The sequence below is a fragment of the Cupressus sempervirens genome, chromosome 3, assembly GCF_028749045.1.
Source record: "Cupressus sempervirens isolate cs-2001-9-10 chromosome 3, ASM2874904v1, whole genome shotgun sequence".
NCBI classification, from domain to species: domain Eukaryota; kingdom Viridiplantae; phylum Streptophyta; class Pinopsida; order Cupressales; family Cupressaceae; genus Cupressus; species Cupressus sempervirens.
The window spans coordinates 183,195,459-183,213,451 of NC_143120.1; the positions used below are offsets into that span (position 1 = coordinate 183,195,459).

General features: G+C 35.6%; 1 protein-coding gene across 3 annotated transcripts in view; it reads left to right on the forward strand.

Moving 5' to 3' along the window:
* The first annotated feature begins 1,426 nt into the window (after positions 1–1,426).
* LOC149565397 (G1/S-specific cyclin-E protein) overlaps positions 1,427–17,993 on the forward strand; it is a 44,297-nt gene continuing 27,730 nt past the window's right edge. Inside the window, exons 1-8 of one of the 3 annotated variants that reach the window (XR_016362040.1) lie at positions 1,427–1,626; positions 6,542–6,653; positions 6,944–7,085; positions 7,230–7,490; positions 7,571–8,876; positions 9,053–9,291; positions 9,430–9,503; positions 12,816–12,870. Coding sequence is in view for 2 of the 3 variants with exons in the window: in XM_089818902.1 (XP_089675028.1) it covers positions 6,577–6,653; positions 6,944–7,085; positions 7,230–7,490; positions 7,571–8,876; positions 9,053–9,291; positions 9,430–9,503 (2,099 nt within the window). In the remaining variant the exon portion in view is untranslated. Of the gene's footprint in view, positions 1,627–6,179; positions 6,334–6,541; positions 6,654–6,943; positions 7,086–7,229; positions 7,491–7,570; positions 8,877–9,052; positions 9,292–9,429; positions 9,504–12,815; positions 12,871–17,993 lie in introns of all 3 variants that reach the window. The other 2 variants (XM_089818902.1, XM_089818901.1) reach the window with 2 other exon arrangements.

Sequence of the window (17,993 nt, forward strand, 5' to 3'; positions counted from 1 at the left end):
GGAACTAAATTACGGCTAGCATAAATATCTTATAATACCGATCGTGTGCAAAACCTACACTTAATTTTCAGTTCAAATTTGCAAAATATTATTGGTAAAAGAGATTAGCATGGGAGCACACATATGCTGAAATATTGTTAGACGGTTAGCTAGGCTATTATGACATTTTGGACACTTGTATATTATAAGTAGCCAAAAGCTTCTTTAAAAGCCTATCCATCTTTCGGGGCCTCACGAAAGTGTAGAAGTGCAGAGTACTTTTGGCCAATTGGAAAGTTGCTCCTCACGTAAAAGAAATGTACCCCTATCCTTATTCTTAGCACGGAGAGCTATCATTTTTTTTTGTTTTCTAGTACCTACTTAATTTCATGCGTATTTTCTTTATTTTTAGATTACTTTTTATGGAAATTAAAACAATTTAGTTTAATTTTTATTATCCCAGTCTAACAGCCTATGATTTATCTATTTGCTTCTTTAATCTGGATAAACTATAGCATTTTTATTTAAAATTGATTTATATGATACACAATTAATATTTAAATTAAATAAATAATAATTTAATATAAATTATATTATTATAAATTAATATAATTTAATATAAATTATATTATTATAAATTAATATAATTTAATATCTATTAGATATAATAATATTTTAAAGATATTCTATATAGTAAATGTTTTTCTTTATATTTATATGGTTATCAAAATGTTTGCCACCCTCTTATTATAAGATAAACTATTTTTCCTTTTCATAAAATTATTGCAATTCTTGAGATCAATTTCTATTAGATTAACTAACTATGATATCACTAAACATTAGATAGCCAGATAATCACCCTAATACTATTTTCCCTTTTCATAAAATTATTGCAATTCTTGATATCAATTTCTATTAGATTAATTAACTATGATATCACTAAACATTAGATAGCCAGATAATCACCCTAATAATCTTTGTCTTATCCCTATCCAGAATGATCATAAGACCCTCACGTTTATACATTTATAACTCTTAAATTAAATATGATCCAATCTAACTTTAACGAAACCATCCACATTATTATCAAATTAAAATCTCCAATACAATATACTTTCTTTGACCTAATTTACTTTATGCAAATAGCTCTCCTGAATTTCTCTGACATTCTTTTTAATAATTATAATAACAAACAATAATTAGAAGGGCGCTAAGATTAAATTAAACTAGAAGAAAACACATTCAGTTGATCGTTGAGTCTATACTGCGGGCGCTACTATAGTACGGAACTTTGATCTGAGCGAATAATATGCATCAACGTGGCAGGCAAGCAAGATACCTTTACCAGATTCATAAGAAGATGCGAGAAGTCTAAGGCGGCAACGCTGTTTCCACGCGGCCAAGTAATTCACTACCCAATTAAAACACAAAGAACAAATACAAATCTGAGAGAACAAGAGGGAGATGCCGCTCTCCCACTGTTCAAACCAGATTATCAATTGGAGAGAGTTCGAAAGGCCAGCGGCTCGGATTTCCACAATATCTTCAAGAAAATACATTTCTTGATATTCAATTTTCGATCTGCACGCCTCTGATCGCCAGCTTTGCTGCAAATTCGAGATTATCTATGACGAATTTCGTCTAAAGGTATTTTTGTTCACAATCGACAGATTATTGACTTTTTGGACTTCTTGATCATGTTTGCCATGAATTTTGGTCTCTTGAACATGGAATCTGACTCTGAGACGATTTAAAATGAAGGAAATGCATATTTTTAGAACGTTCTCGATGAATTATTTGTGTGCTAATGCACAACATGGGTTTTTAAAAGTGTATTGGATCCTATACTTTTGTCGAAATGATTATCCTTGTCTTGTGAATACAATGTGCAGGGTAGTTAATTGGCAAATAGTGTTCAGAACAAGTGTGGTTCAAGGCTTTTTAACGAGACTCTTTGTTTTTTTTTTCAGTTTGGTACTTACCATGTCTATAATGTTTCTGCCTTTTTCAACTCCTCTTCCCTTAATTTCGCACATTTAGAATCAAAAGTAGTCCTTGATAACTACACATTTTCAAGGATGATTGATCTCTTCGATAAATTATGTGGAAGTTTTTATAGCGATGTTGCTTATCAATCCTACTGAGATCTTTGAGGTTATCATCTGAAGCGAGTCTGAAATTGAACTTTAACTTGATTTTTTTGAGGATAAATTATCGATTATACAGAAGCTTTTCAAAGAGCTATATTTAAAATTATCCAAGTAAAGTTTAATCGAATCAAATAGGAAGGTTCACTCTGTTTCCACGAAGTGCCTTGAACCATAGTAGTATTATACTGGAATAACTTGCAATTTACCACGGTCAGGGCTGGGACCATGCTGGTTTGAATCAGCGGGCCAATTTCACCACGCGGGATATTTTTTGGAAAATAACTATTTCTCTTTGCCTTTAAACCCCGAGCCTTGTTTTTTCATCTATAGTCTGGATTTTTGAATTTGAATGAGAGTTTTACAATAATTGACACATCGAATTTTATTTATTTATGTCCAATTTTTGTTTTTTTTCTGTGCACTGTTTTTGGCTTGAAATAACAATAGTTTTTTTCCATATTTCTACAAGCATCTAAGCATTTACTAACGTGCCAGATTTTTCTTATGTTTTTCCTGTTTTAAGCCTGAGTTATTGAACTCCATTTACACTTTCAATTTATTGTGTCAAGGGCATGTAGAATGGAATGTACTATGCTCTGAACTTTTGGATTTTGTCTCGTTCTTTAACATTATTAAATTGCTATATGCAAGTATTGTGGTCTCTAGTGTTTCATAGCTGTGCAAAATTTGTAAATAAAAACTAGTCCTGTACAATTGAGTGTTTAGACATGGGATTTCTGTTGTAAATATACAGAAGTTATATACTTTCTTGTAGTTTTATTCTTTTGGAAAATAGTTTTGTTGAAATATTAGAGGTTATTGTCTGTACCGATGATGAAAATGAACTTTAAGTTGAGATTTAAGGATATTGAAAGTTCTTTGTAGAAGTCCATTCTAAATAAATGTGTAATATTTCCTTGGGTCAACAAGTAGAGACATTGTCCTTAGAGTATTGAGCTTTTGTTCGCAATGGTGCATTTCAGGCAAATGCTTATGGGAATAAAATCCATGTCCTTAAAACTGAAAATTATTAGTCACACAACAGGACTAATCATAGTGAAAATGGAAAATCTTGTGTTTGAGTAGTCAGTGATCTAATTTTTTGTAAGAATATGTCATGGCCTCTCCATAAACATAAATCGATTAATAATACTTTTTTTTCCTTATTCAAAACTAATTAATAACTAGTTGCTAGGATGTCTGATACCCTAATTAATTATCGCATAAATCGATTAGTAATAGTATTGTTCTCCTTATTCAAAACTAATTACTAACTAGTTGCTAGGATGATTGATACCCTAATTAATTTTCTACTTAGGGATCTCATAATAATACGAATATATATGTTTACTTTACCTGCTTTTAGTTATTAATAAATTAAATAAATAACTGCTTAGGTAGGTTGTACCTTGGTCAATTGATCACCGAGCAAGCTCATAAGAGAAAATTAAAACTGTTATAATATGGTAGGATTGATTGATTACCTAATTGATTAACTGGCTGCTTAATTAATTAATTATGTGAAGCTGTTAACCAAAAAGGATACACTGTTAATAGCTAAAATAATAGGTGAAAAGGACTAAGAGTTATACTAGGTCAGTTGTGAGAAGAATTCAAACCTAAGGACATAGTCCAGGGTTTCCCTAATTTGCGTGCTTAAGGCTTCCATATTTGACTAAGTTTCCATTAATCATCCCTTTGTGAATCAGTAAGGTGTTTTTCGATTCTGACGCATTCTCCAATAGTCTAGTTTGTGAAACAACAGTAAAGGGCTAGAAGTTTACAGTGTTTCCAACATAGATAGAATGTTTGGTTTTATTGTTATATTTGACATAAGCTGACTTTTGAAGCTTACCGCATTATATATCTTCACCATGCTCCTTGATTCTAGTCTGGAGAGAATAACTTGTTTCTCCAATGCAGGTTCTGCTGTATGTATGCAGGTTTAAGAAAACACCTTGCTTTGTTTTTGGACTAAGGAGATGTTTTAGACTCCTAAACTTGTTTCTAAGGCTGTCAAATGGGTTCAAACTTGTTTTAATACCTTTTTGTCTAAGTATCTTAGCTAGCTTGTCTGATTTACCTGGAAAGCATGGAAGGCTGTCTCTTTTTCCTTCCTATTTCTTGTTCCTATCCTTGGAGCCTCTTTTGGCCATGTTTTCTGCCTTTTCTATCTGTCATTTCTTATTGCCATTTCTATTTTAAACTCTAGGAAACACTTTTCCTCTGGTCTGTAGAGATCTGCATGAGATATTTTTAGTACCCTTGTGATGAGGGTGTTGAGAACTCCCACTATTTTAGGATGGAAGGTGATGCAAGTCTGCTCAAACTTACATCCATGCATGTCTTCTTTATACAAACCTCTCTTGAGAGTGATCCATCCTCATTTCTTATAATTGGTAGTTCAGAACATTTAAGAATGGAAGTGTATTATTCTTATCTACCTCCATTATGAATTGTGTAATCTGATACTGCTTTGATGTGTTTGAAGAAAATGGCTAGATTTTTATTTGCCTTGAGGTCACTTGACACCAATGCTATCGATGAATTGCTACTAGAATTAGGTATGAGATCAAATGAACCATGACCTAATTCTTTAGTTTTTCATGAATGGCATGGCCATAGGTAGGTGAGTGAGAATCCCATGGCCATTCCTTTCTATTTAAAAATTTCTTTTGAGACATTAAAGCACATTATCTTGATTTTTTTTGGCTTGCCTAGTTGTTTCATTCTCATAATATTTTTGATTGTCTCGACAGCTTCGTCAACGAGATGTTTGTGAATAATATCACCACATAATATCGAAAAAGTAGTTTGCAATCTTCTCATTTTTCTTTCTCAAGCTTATTTTCAAAAAACATGGAGTCCATATTAAATGCTGGTGTCTTTCCCAGAGATATGCATTAGGTTTCAAGTATTCTGCTAGTTTGTGCACATTGAGTACCCTATATATTCTAAGCATTATTGGGCGTTTGTGTTTCAGTCTTTGTTTTAGTCCACTGCTCAACAATGATTAATCTATGATCTTACCACATCTAATTAAATTTTGTTCATGGTTTCACGTCTCACCAATCAGTAGCTTCTGCTGATCTCTAGATGGTCTTCAGTTTAATGATATAATCCTTGATGTATAGCACAATATTGACACCCCCTCCGCATTCCTTAATGTTCTTGAATAGTCCTATCTAATTTTTCAGCAGCATAATCTGGTTGGTTGAGTATGACATTTTAAAATTTGAGTAGTAGTTTCTCATTTGGGATATGGCTTGGTGCAATGCCATATCCTTGGGCTTGCCAGGTTAGGTTTGCAGCGTCTAAGGTGGTTGATGAGATGAAATTGATGTTTTTTGACTTCAAATGAGCATATGAAACTAAACTCCTTTCTTTATTTTTAATAAGATTGATTTGGCATTTTTCTTTTTTTTTTTGAACTAATTGTAGACACTTTTGAAAAATTTCTATTGCTAGGTAGTTAAGCTTTGGACTGGAATTCATACTTTCTATAATTATTGGAGATGTCTTCATCCAACAGTAAATATGAGTATATGGGCCTAAGTTTCAATCCTTTATTTGCATTTTACTGTTTTGGAAATTTCCTTTTTATCTTGAACCAGTCTACTCATGTTTTGAAGTATCTGTATTGCTAGTTAGATGAGCTTTGCATTGCAAATGATTGTGTTTCATAATTGTCAGAGATATCCTCCTTAATGCGATGGATTCTCCCTCATGGGATGCTTGTTTTCTTGAAGGATGAGTGGATGATATTTTGATCGTGATTTCTGATTGGGCCTATTTGTAAAAATGAAACATTTTTTTCATGGAACATTTTTCTCTTGAAAGGAGAAACACATAAGAGCATATTTTGGGATATTGCAGGACTAAGAAATAGGACATTTGAATTAAAAATTTTAAAGGTAGGTTAACTTTTGAAGGAAACGGTTCTATTGAAACTTGAAAGTCTTTTCTTTTTAAAATGCCAATTTGAGATCTTAGGCTGAATTTTGAATCAGAAGGTCTAAACTTTTTATTCTGTTACTTGCATTTTTAAAGGTCAACCCCTTTTTCCTTGGCTTGGAAGGATTGAATCCCTGAGATGGTACCCCTTGGCAATTCTCACTCCATAAATGTACATGAGACTCATACTTGGTTTAGCAGAGATAATCTCCTGCCAATTTACTGCTAGACCGCTACCGAACATCATGTGGTATTTAGTTGTAAATTCAGATAATTTGGCTCTATCAATTCTTTTCTTGATTTGTTATTGTGAATTTTCTTTGGTGCTTTTGGGCATAAAGGCACTACTTATATCTTTTCAAGAGCTCTTAGTTGGGAGACCTTTTAGGCATCTGGCTGGATTAAGTCATAAAAATTGATGTAAAGTGTGTAATAACTTTGGTGGCCCTTTGTTCCAGATCCAATCTCAAGGTTTTGGCTTCCTGATTTTGAAATGGCTAATGAAGATGACAAAGGGACAGTGCAATATCATCGTCATCGGATTTACTCTTTGACAAGCCTACAAATAGGGTATGTAAATGAATTTTTTTGTAATCTAACAGAATAATTTGTTTCTATCAGTTAATTGTGTTTGCTACATTTGTATATAATATCATGTTAGTTTATAGGCCAGCTGACAATGGATTGTTTTAGTTATTTAAAAAATAGCTATTTGAGACAAGGATAAGTGACCTGTTATTGTTAACTTTAATGTTTTCATTTTTATAAAAGAACATTAATGTTCTACAATGCTTGGAACCTTATTTTCTTTGTACATACTGACTTTGCCACGGGATCCTCTGTTGCAATTGCATTTACAGGGATATGCAATCATATGTATCCAGACTATACTTGTATCTGACATGCAAGATGGGTAAAATGTTTATCTTGGTTGATAATGGACCTTGGCTAATTGATAAACATTACAGTCCAACACAGCTATGGCAGCTCATGGTTACCAAGGTTAGATATATACGTTTTGGTTGCTTTGGCATGCACAAAGTCATTTATAAGCATGTATTTCTAGACTACTAGTTTGTTCAAATGAAAATAAGTTAGATACAAATCTTTTTAAAGAATAACATGGAGTCAAATTTTTGGTCGCAGTCTAGAATTTCACCTTTTGCAAACACAAGAACCAAACCGGAAAATGAGGGCCTTGGAAGTAATGTTGATCGAAGAAAGGAGGCTCAAACTTCCAAGAAAGGCTACGGGAAGTACAAATGGTTCTCTGTCATTGATGCTGCAAGGTGGCAGGATAAGGCACTGGCACCTGTCAAAGAACTGCACCACACCTTGCATGGATGTGTCGTATTTGAATTGGCATGGGCTGATGTTCGAGGCATCAATTACAATAATGAACTTCAGGTATGCTATTTTGAATTTTCCTATGTTGGCACTGTCTATGTTTCTTTGTTAATTCTGATTTCTTGATATCCCACTGGCAGATGGACACCTGTATGGCCCTCGAGTTCAAGTCAATGACAAAAAAGGAATTTGATAGCATTGAAGAAGCTATAGATTGCATTGCATCACAGTGTAGTGGTACAACATCTGATATCTCAATGTTACCTGAAGCTTCATTGAGTAGATGGTCAGATGTCAGAATGCATGGACACAATGAACCAGACAGTTCTAGTTCCTCTGAAGGTTCAGTCCAGAGGGGAGAATTTCAATTTGGATTGGATGATGACAGGTTCCATGATGTTAACAATAAAGTTAAGGATTCTGTAAATATGGAATGTGATCTTCATGGTAAGATTCTACAGGATATGGACTTGACACCTCAGAAGGTTGAGTTAAAACCGAGTGGATCAGGCATTGGTGCTAGAAACAGTGATCATTTGCTACAAGATACAATTGCCAGTGATGCAGTTGAGATGCTGTCTGAATATGAAGGAGCAGCTGCAAGTGCCAAACTCTCTGATGTTCACAGCACAACATCTAATGGTCAAAGAGGGAGAAAGTCATTGTCAGAGATTTCCTTTTATAGCCCCAAAAATTCTTCATGTTCTAGAATCATGGATGATCTCCGTAAAAACAGAAATTACATTAGGGGCCTTTCTAGGAATGATCAGGTCTCTGGTGGCACATATGCACACTCTGCTTGTGAAGCTGTTGAATATAAAGATGTACTGGTGATTTTTAAATTTTGTGATCCTTTGCTGCCATTTGAACTGAAACAGATTATCACATCTGACCTGCGGCTATTGAGATTATTGGAGTCTGGACTTCCATCCTGGGTCATATTTTTACAATCCTATCCCATATTCAGCCAGCTATATTGCCCCTGGATGCGTCCTTTAGCAAGGACTCTTTATATACTAATTTCGGTTGTTACTGTATTGATTGGGTTTTATGATCTATATAAAAATGTTCCAGTTCTAAAGGCCACGGCAGCACGCATATGTGGTCCTCTTTTTGATTGGATAGAAGCCTGGGAGATGATATCCCGCCTTAAATATTTGGGCACGATGCTTTTTCTACAAAACTTTGAGAAGGCATTTAAGTGGTCACTAACAATCATTCGTACCGTGAAACAATTGGTGTCTTTGCTCACAAAACCAATGGTTGAGCCGCTTGCACAACTTGGAGAGTTCATTCTGCCCTTCTGGAGTGTGTGTGTCGAAGAAGCTGTTGACTATACAGATGCTATTTGGATTGTCACATCTTCAATTTTTAGTGGTGCTGCAACTTTACTGCAAATTCTGGTCTGGCCTCTTATTGTTATTCTCTCCACTGTGTGGGGTGTAGGTATATATGTAACTTTGGCATCTGGAGTTAAATAGTTTAAAGTTAAAACTACAGGTTTTTTCATATAAGTATATAGCTATACTTCAGGTCAGGTACACTTTTTTATAAACAATATTGCATCGCTTGGACCAAATCATAATGACTTACAAGTTTGAATCTTTTGTGTTTTATTGCAGTAACAACTATTATGTATCCTATAGCTTCTGCATTTTGGGAGTTGCTTATTGCTCCCATTCGCCTATTCCTCATGTTCCTGAATTCCATGGGTCTGATATTATCTGAGATTGTTGATTTTAGCAAAGGCACATGGCAAACTTTAAGCGGGACATTCCAGTTGATATCGAATACAGAAGCTACGACCAATACAAATACAGTTTCAGTGTGGCGTGCACTTTGGAATGATCTGTTCTCTCAGGTTTACTTGAAATTTGCTCTTTTCCTATCATATATTGTTTTTCTTTGTGACTTTACAAATGAATGAACTTGCAAAAGTTTGTCCTGTGTATTTGTCTAACTACAATGGGATGGTGTTTGATCTGGGATTGAATGGCAGGTGTTCCGTGCTATACGAAGCATTGTGAATGGTTTTGTTGCATTTTTTATGGCCTGCAACAAGCACCGTCTAAGGTATTTGGTCAATCTCATCAAAATTGTCTGCAAACTGTTTTTGAAAATGATTTTATTCTAGGCTTATGTCTGCACTAAACCATAAATACATTAGCAGGAATCATGAGAGGCATAATGTAAGGGTCACTAACAGATGTAGATTGATATAGGAGATAGGTATTGATATGGGGATGCCATTTTTCAATGAAATAGGTATAACTATAGGGTATTGGGAATTGTGAGAAATAAAAAATTATTGAATATGTAAATTTAAGAACAATAATTTAATAAAATAATTAGAATACCATGCAATCTAGTTAGAAAAGGCATTGAATACACACTTTAAGATTAGGGATTGGAAGTTGGTTGATTACAGTTAGGAAGTATTGCTGGGATTATGTGTGTTGCACATTCCATAATATTGTATTATTATATTTTATTATGTATATGTTGCACCTAGATGGATGTGCAATATGGAGCGATTCCCGTGGGATATCCTTGATGAGTTGTATTGACACATTGTGATAATATTTGATGTAATTATTTAATATTGGAGAAAATAAATTAAATGCCCTGTAATGTCCCCATTTTTGTCGGCATTGGACATTGAGAGATTAGCCTATTATTGTGACCCTTGTAGGCTAATTATTGTGAATAGAGGGTCATTTGTGGCAGTGGCTTGGCTTGGGAGGATCTTGTCTTCTCTACGATTTAGTAAGCTACAAGTTGGTCTTTGTTTGGCTCAAATTGGACCTCGTTTGGGTTTAGTTTTGTGTACTTCCTATTTGTGGTAAGTGCATTTGGTCACATGGAGAAATAATAGGTATGACTCCTATTTCAGACAACATATTTAAATGATGAGCATTTTGGGACTTAATATTTTTAGTGGCTAAATTATTATTAATCATTAAATGACTTAATATAAAGTTATAATTAAACTTTATAATTCACTTAAGTTGAGGGATGAGTCATTATTGGAAGGGGCCATTTATTATATGCCTAAGCCAAGTATTAAATAGTTAAAACTGATGTTGTGTTGGAAAGTTTCAAGAGCTGAGTTCATTTGGGAAACTTTTCGAGTTTTTGAATTTGAGTTTTTTTGTAAACTTTTATCAAGAAAGCATTATAAATATGAGCTCATTTCATTGGAAAAAGCATGCTTACTGAGGTTCTGAAATTTGTGCCCTTGCTGATGTATAAGGGTTTGGAGCTCTAGAATTGAGCATTGATCCTACAGCTGAGGTTTTGTGGATCAATCTCGTAACATTTGCATCTTTCAATTTTGTAATTGCTGTTGCTTGGAAGAAAGTGTGTATTTCTGAGATGTAATTTGATTCAATGCTGATGTAAATTGAATTGGATTAATCTCTCCATCTGTTTTGGATTCTCCAAACTGTGGTTACTGTCTATTGAAAAATTAGTGATTAGGGGTCTGAAACTGTGATGTTGGACGGATAACACCATTGGAATTCAGCATTACAATTAATCTGTAAATGGTGTTATCCGTCCAACATTCAGTAATATATGATATCCAATAAATTGGCATCTCGTGTCTGGGGGTACGATTTCTATCTGCAGATTAATCAAATGCTGCTACAAGAGTCGGGCATTTTTTGTCATTCTTATCCAGGGCAGAAATTGATCTACAAATTACTGTGACCATGCTTGGATATTTACTTAGCAAATTGAGCCTGCAGTAGCATTTCCAAGGGTCGTGGGTGATGTCTGGAGACTGACGCAGCAAAATCCTGTAGCTGTGATTGGTTATACTGGACTGTAGCTGCATAATCCTGCTCGTCTCTGAGGTGTGTAGTGCTGCTAGTAATAATTGATCATCATTTGTAACTAATGAAGGGAGCTGGGCAGATTTATGGTGTGAATCCAATTTCAAAGATTGATATGGTTATAAATCAGGTTCTATGTAATTTGAAATTCATAGCAGTTTAATAAATTAGCACAGTTCAATATTTGGTATTTTATTGTTCAGTTTGGTGCTTAGATTCAGCACTTACCTTCAATATAGTTAATTTTGTGAAAATTCATATGTACCAAAAACACAATGATGAATACATTCAAAACCTCATACTATACAATGATAACATAATGGTCTGCCATGTGTTTGTTGAAATGCCAAACATTTGATTAGTGAGAAAATTTGTAGAATTAGTATATATCTAAGCTATAACCAGGCAGGGTTATTACATGCCCAATATTAAATTTGGGTCAATGGATGTTTGGTAGCATATGGTTTTAGCACATGGTTTATGTAATACCACTCGGTGGTTTTGTGAGAGTTTGCTGCTATAAAACAATCCTAAGAGTAGTTGTTGATGTAAGAAAGAGCAAGATAAGCGAGACCAATTAGCCAAAGGAGCATTTGTAAAGGTTGGAAGCATGGTATGGGATGTATGGATTTATGCTTGTTCACATTGATTGCTTGTTTGTGGCTATGGCTTTGAAGGCTTCCATGGTTATATTGCAATGGTGTTTTGCTGAATAATACATTGTGATGGATGCTTTTGGAAGTTGGTTTTTTTTCTCTCAATGAGGGTTTCCTAGGGTATATCTTGTGTCACATTTTGTCGATATGCTGTCTATCCTCTTGCATGTGGGATTCTAGTTGCTTATTTTTTAGATATAGTTATGGCTTATGTGGAAACAGTGATATTTTTGAATGCGAGTTTTTGAGAAATTGAACTCATTTTCAACTTTAGTTGGTCTTCTAGAGTGAACAAAATAAACGAACAACTGAGTCTTGGGTAGTTCGATCTAGTAGGAGCCTCATGGGGTAGCGATATTGCTACAGAATTAGTCTTTAAGTGGGATATTGTTGTTTAGTGTGGAGCTTGATCAATCCCCAAGTGGCAGATTGTTAGCTTGTGGTGACTGATCAGTTGAGTATCGTACACTTGCCATGTATCCTCATTAGGGTTCAAGGGTGGTAGTCCTCAAGAAAATTGTTTTTGGTGCTATTTTTCCCCTAATTTTGTAAGTGGCAAAATGCTTGTATAAAATGTCTTAGGGTCAGGGATTTTATGTGTGATGATGAAAATAGTAGCTTCTTGTGGCGGTATTGAGTTGCAAAGGATTGTAGATTGTAATAAGGTTGAAATCATTGGATAATAAGAATATTGGACTCTTTGTTTGGTGGACGTAGCCTAGGGATTGGGTTAATCTTATTAAATCTTTGTGTCTCGTGTTCTCTTTTGTGTGCTTTATTATTTTTTGATATTGGTTATATTTGCATGTAAGTGTTATTTTTGTCTTGCTATTCTAACAAGTATGATAGGGCCACTTTAACTTGTGTTTATTTATTCTAATACGAGATTGCAGTTCAAGCCAGGAAACTGCAAGGGAGATGTGGAGTACCTCGAAATCTAATATCCAGGTATTAAGAGATTTCTTGGCGATCTGCTGTTTCAGAGACATGTCTCTGTCTTTTCTCTTTGGAGATGTATCTCTTGGTTTCACTAGAAAAGAAAATTGGTAGACAAAATTTTCAGCAAAGGATATAATTAGATGGTTCAGGACAGGTGATCAGTTTATTGTTCTGATAATCCAGTAGGGAGAAAAATTTGGTAGATGAATCCTTCAACAAAGGAGATGTTTAGATTATAGAAAATAGGTGGTTGCTTTTCATTTTAATAAGCCATAATACCATCGTTAAGCTTAAAACTAAATTGTCTCCTTTTAGGCTTGCAAAATGTATCATACTAGTATTTAAATATAATGATACTGCAGAACATTCTAAGCTTGAGTTCATGGCTGCACATGTTGTGGTGACTCCATTAGTCCAATATTCTCTTCTTCAATGCATCTTTATAGTGGTAGAGGTTCCATTTAAAGAAGGCAATAAATGTGTAATATATGTGTGATGCACTAAAATGAATGAGAACATATGATATCTCCATTATAGGCTTTAAGGAAGATTAATGTTCTTGCTTCAAAAGATTTGTGAACAAAGGTGCTATTACGTTCTGGCCTTAGAACTCTTACCTCTTAATGACTGGTTTCCCACCTTAGGCAGTCATTGCTAAGCTGGAGCTGTCACACTACAAAAGTGGCCAAAAATTGATATGCCTCTGTAATGGAATACTTGACTATACTGAATCTGGCAAAGCAATGGCCTTATCACATCATCCATAATCATATTCTGTTCTGCTAACTCTAGCCAAATAAGATAAATAGTTTCATTGTAGCTTGTGAAAAGTTCATACATTTAGAATCCATGTTTTAAATTGTTTGGCAATTGTAGCCATCTCAGGTCTCTTACTGGCTTCCGTTTTAAGAGGGAAACCTCACAGAATCTTTCCTGTTTAAGACCCTTTTTTAATCTCAAAGGGCTAAACTTAGTCTTTTTTCTAGGACATGAAGGACTTTCTAGTTCAAGAACTTGTTTTTAATCTCAAAGCTTTTGAGCTTGAGAACCTTTTTATAATCTCAAAGGGTTAAACTTAATGCTTTTTCTGAGTTGCTGTATGTATATGTTTGGGTTTTCGAAACCGTTGTGGGTGTTAGGTATCGACTGCAATGATAAGGCTGCCATTTGTTTGGTCTCCTATCCTTGACTGTATTATTTTAGGCACTAACCAATCAACATAATGGTATACGTAGAAAATAGTTAAAGATGACATGAAAAATTATAAATCCTTGTTCTCGTCTTGTTAATTTTCTTTTAATTTCAAGCTCCCATTTTATACTGGGGATGTGAAGTATTTTGAGAAAGGTGCTAAAATGAGAGTTATAGTGCTTTGTAATGTCCTCATTTTCAATAGGTTCCTGCAGTTGGCTTGGTCAGTTCATCATCGTGATCCTCATGAGCTAACAGTGGGATTTGTGGTTCTTAGTTGTGGTGTTATAGGCTTTCCAACAGCCTATGGTAGTTTTGAGGAACATACTATTTATAGTAAGTCAATAGTTGGTTCCAATGAGCTTAGTTGAGTTAGAGTTGAGTGATGCTCTCAATTTTTATTTCAAACTTCTGGTTTGGGCTCCAAGAATCTTGGAGGGAGTGTCTATTTATATTAAGTCATCCCATCTGGTTAATTCATAGTCTTTCTTCATCAAGATCACTCCGGTGTTGTCAGATTTTGATTTTGATGCTTCTTCAGTCATTTTTGCTAGATAGGTGAATTATTATTATTATTATTCATCTAATTATGCAGAGGTTGCTATTTTGGTTGCATTTGTACTTTGGCTACCTTAGTGTCATAGCTCCTTGGGGAACTGGGTTGGGAGGTTTTAAATCTTGGACACAAGAAACAATGGCCTTGTGTGTGATGATGTCATGATATGGTTGAAAAGGTTGTTTTTGGGAGCCAAAAAGAATTTAATAAATAATATTATATGGCACGTTATAAAATGATGTTATATTGAGAAAGCTTTTTAAGTAGAGTTGCATTTGGGAAACTTTGTGACAATGTGGGTCATAAATATGAGCTCCTTTTGATAGAAAAACATCTGATTGATTTTTTTTTTTTTGTTGCTTGTGAAGGAGTTTTCCTGAGTTTGTTCCTATGCCCTTGCTGAAGTATAAGGGTTTGAGTTCAAGAATTGCCTTTGCAATTATCTTGCAGATTGCTGCTATTGTATAGCAATTTTGCCAATTGCTTCTCTACTGTTTTTCTTTGTATCTGAGAAGTCAATTTGTATTGGAGAAATTGCCAATGTTTGGAGGGATAACTAGAGCTGGTGTAATTAATTATTAAATTACATCTGCGTGTGAAGTTTGGAGACAACTGTGCACATTTGAGAGGCTGTCGTTCATTCCCAGGGCTGTAGCTAGCTTGTTTGTGGCCTACAACCATTCTTTTAGAGCTTGCGATTAAATTATTGAGGCTTGTGTTAATTGGTTGAGTGTCTGTAGTCATACTGGAAGCCTATGCTACACAATTACATGCCCTGCGATTGCTACAGGAGGCTGCTTTTTCACTTCCAGGGATTGCAATTAATCACATAGGGGGTTGCAACTGTTTATAGGAGTGCTGCATTTGGTGAAAGGGTCTGCGAAATACTTTCTCAAGCCTGTGGTTGGTACTTGTTCTTTTTGCAAATAATTATGTGTAGGGGAGTTGATTAGAATGGAAATAGCTTCTTGTTATTAAACATTGGTTTTGAGATTCATGTGTTACAAGTTGTAATTCAAAATCAGTTTGCTGTTAATTCAAATATATGAGACACATTTCATTCTTAAATAGTAATCTCATTAATACATCCAATGAGTCCAATAGCAAGTTTGATTTGAAATTCAAAATTAGCATTTTTTGTGGTGCGGGGTTATTTGTATATTTCCAGAATTTTGCATATTAGGAAAATTGCCATTTCATTTCAGTATTTACATTCATGCCAAACTAGATAAAACTCTAAAATACAACTTTGCGTTCTTCACCAAAGAATAGAGCTAGTTGGGGGTTACTGCAGTGGTATTAGAGCGGTTTCTTGCCATCGTGTGGGGTAGGAAATTTATTATTATTTCAGATTTACTCTTGTTTTGGGAGTTACCAACACTCTTGCACTTTCTCTTATGGATAGACACAGGAGGCATAGTAGTTTTGGGAGCCGGTGGAGTAGTGTGGAAAATAACGAGAAAATGATTGCTTTGCTGAAGAGTATGGAAAAATTTAAGCTTCACTTGCAAAGGTTGGCAATGAAGTTGTCGGATCCAGTGACACTTGATAGAGCAGCAAGATATATGGTTCCCTCCTTTAGGAGGCCGACATCGAGTTTGTAGGGAAGGAGGCTCGAGCTTTCCTCGACAGATGTCGATGATGTAGATGTACTTGTAAAAATTAGTACGACAACTATTAGTCCTATCCATAGTTTTGATGATAGACATTCTATATTGAGACGTGGATGTATTAGGGCCCTTGGTAGACAGCAATACTAAGTTTCAACTGATTCAAGATTCTAGAGTTGTCATTGCAAATAGTGTAAGGGCTTTTGGGGCAGTGGTTACCATTGATTGTTCAGACTCTCTTGAGGAGGGGATTGTTATTGGAGATTTATATTTTAGTTGCCGTAGTGTAGCTCCAGTGCAAGAGGCGGTTGTCTCCTTAGGTGGGACCGGTGCATATAGGGAGTCACCTAGTCGTGATGTTGGTGATCTGGGTGTTACAACGGAGTCAGTGGGTGTTGGATCACGCTTTAGGATTATTGATTCACAACTTGACATTGATTCGTGTGTAAAGAGTTAGGTGATGGCAGTTGAGCATCTGATAGGAGATGTGGATACGGATAATATGGTTAGCTCTGATGATTTGTTGGATAATGCTATGAGCCGCACTAGGAATGATATCCACTGCCAGATATTGGTTGATGACTCTGAGAAGGTTTTAGATGGGGACCAAGATCAGGATTTATAGGGGCTTTCTCTCGGGGGGGAAGTAGAATCATGTGAGGAGTGCGATACAGCGAGGGCTTCCACTTCTTCAGACGAAGAGTTGGAAGAGGTACTGAGTAGTTGTATCTCGGTTGCAGAGGTGTGCGAGGATGGTAGCACACGTGGTGAGTAGTTCTAATTCAGTTTCCAATCACAGTGTAGTTAGTGAGGCGAAGAGCTTGCATAAGACGTAGGCGTTACAATGGCATCATGTAGCTAGTCAGCTAAGGATGAGTTATGGTGGCATCTCTTTGGCTCTTGAGGATTATGATGCTATTCGTCAGATGTTGGCCGCATTTGATTTGGGTGCTCCTATGTTAGATGAGCACGGTGATAGTAGACTTTCCCTAGCAGAGGTTCATGCACTTCGAGAGGTTGTCAGGATCTTGAAGCATAATTATTCACAGTTGGTTGTTGACAAGGATTACCTTATGGAGTTGGTTAGCACCTATTATGAGACTTTTTTAGGGGAGGAGGTGGTTGAGCTCACTTAGGAGCTTGAGGTGATTCTGGACTCTCTTTAGTGTACTTAATTGGCTCTTTAGGAGTCACGCTCACAATTGGATGAGGCTACTGTGGAGTTGGAGTTGGTACAATTGACACTAGCTAGACATTGTTCAACTACATATTATGGTTAGCGGTGAATTTGCTTGTATGATTGGGGATGAGGGACGTGATGATGTGGTAGTCCCATCCATCTAGGATATGGGTGTAGTAGGTATGGAAGAGGTGAGAACATAAGTGGAGGACTGCAGTGTGATTCTTGTTGTGTCATGTTTTCAAAGGGATCAACTATGGATTGTAGGGGCGCAGGTTGATGCTTCCACACATAATTTCTATTGCATTGAGTCCTTCATGGAGAATTTACTTGAGAGTTCAGATTTGCAGAAGGATTCATACAGAGTGTCCAAGGGTACTCTCATCCAGGGCTCTCTTGCTATTTAGAGGATCATGGTAACAATTGTAGAGCTTTGTCTACGATGTTTTCCCATAGGGATTTTGTGGTATGGTTTGCTAAAAGAGTTGCCTAGGATCTTGCCTGACTAGTAGTTCGAAATTAGAGATTGGAACCAGCTCCTGATTCCCAGTTTGTATTGATGAGCCACTGATAGAGATTGCGACTTTTAATAGGC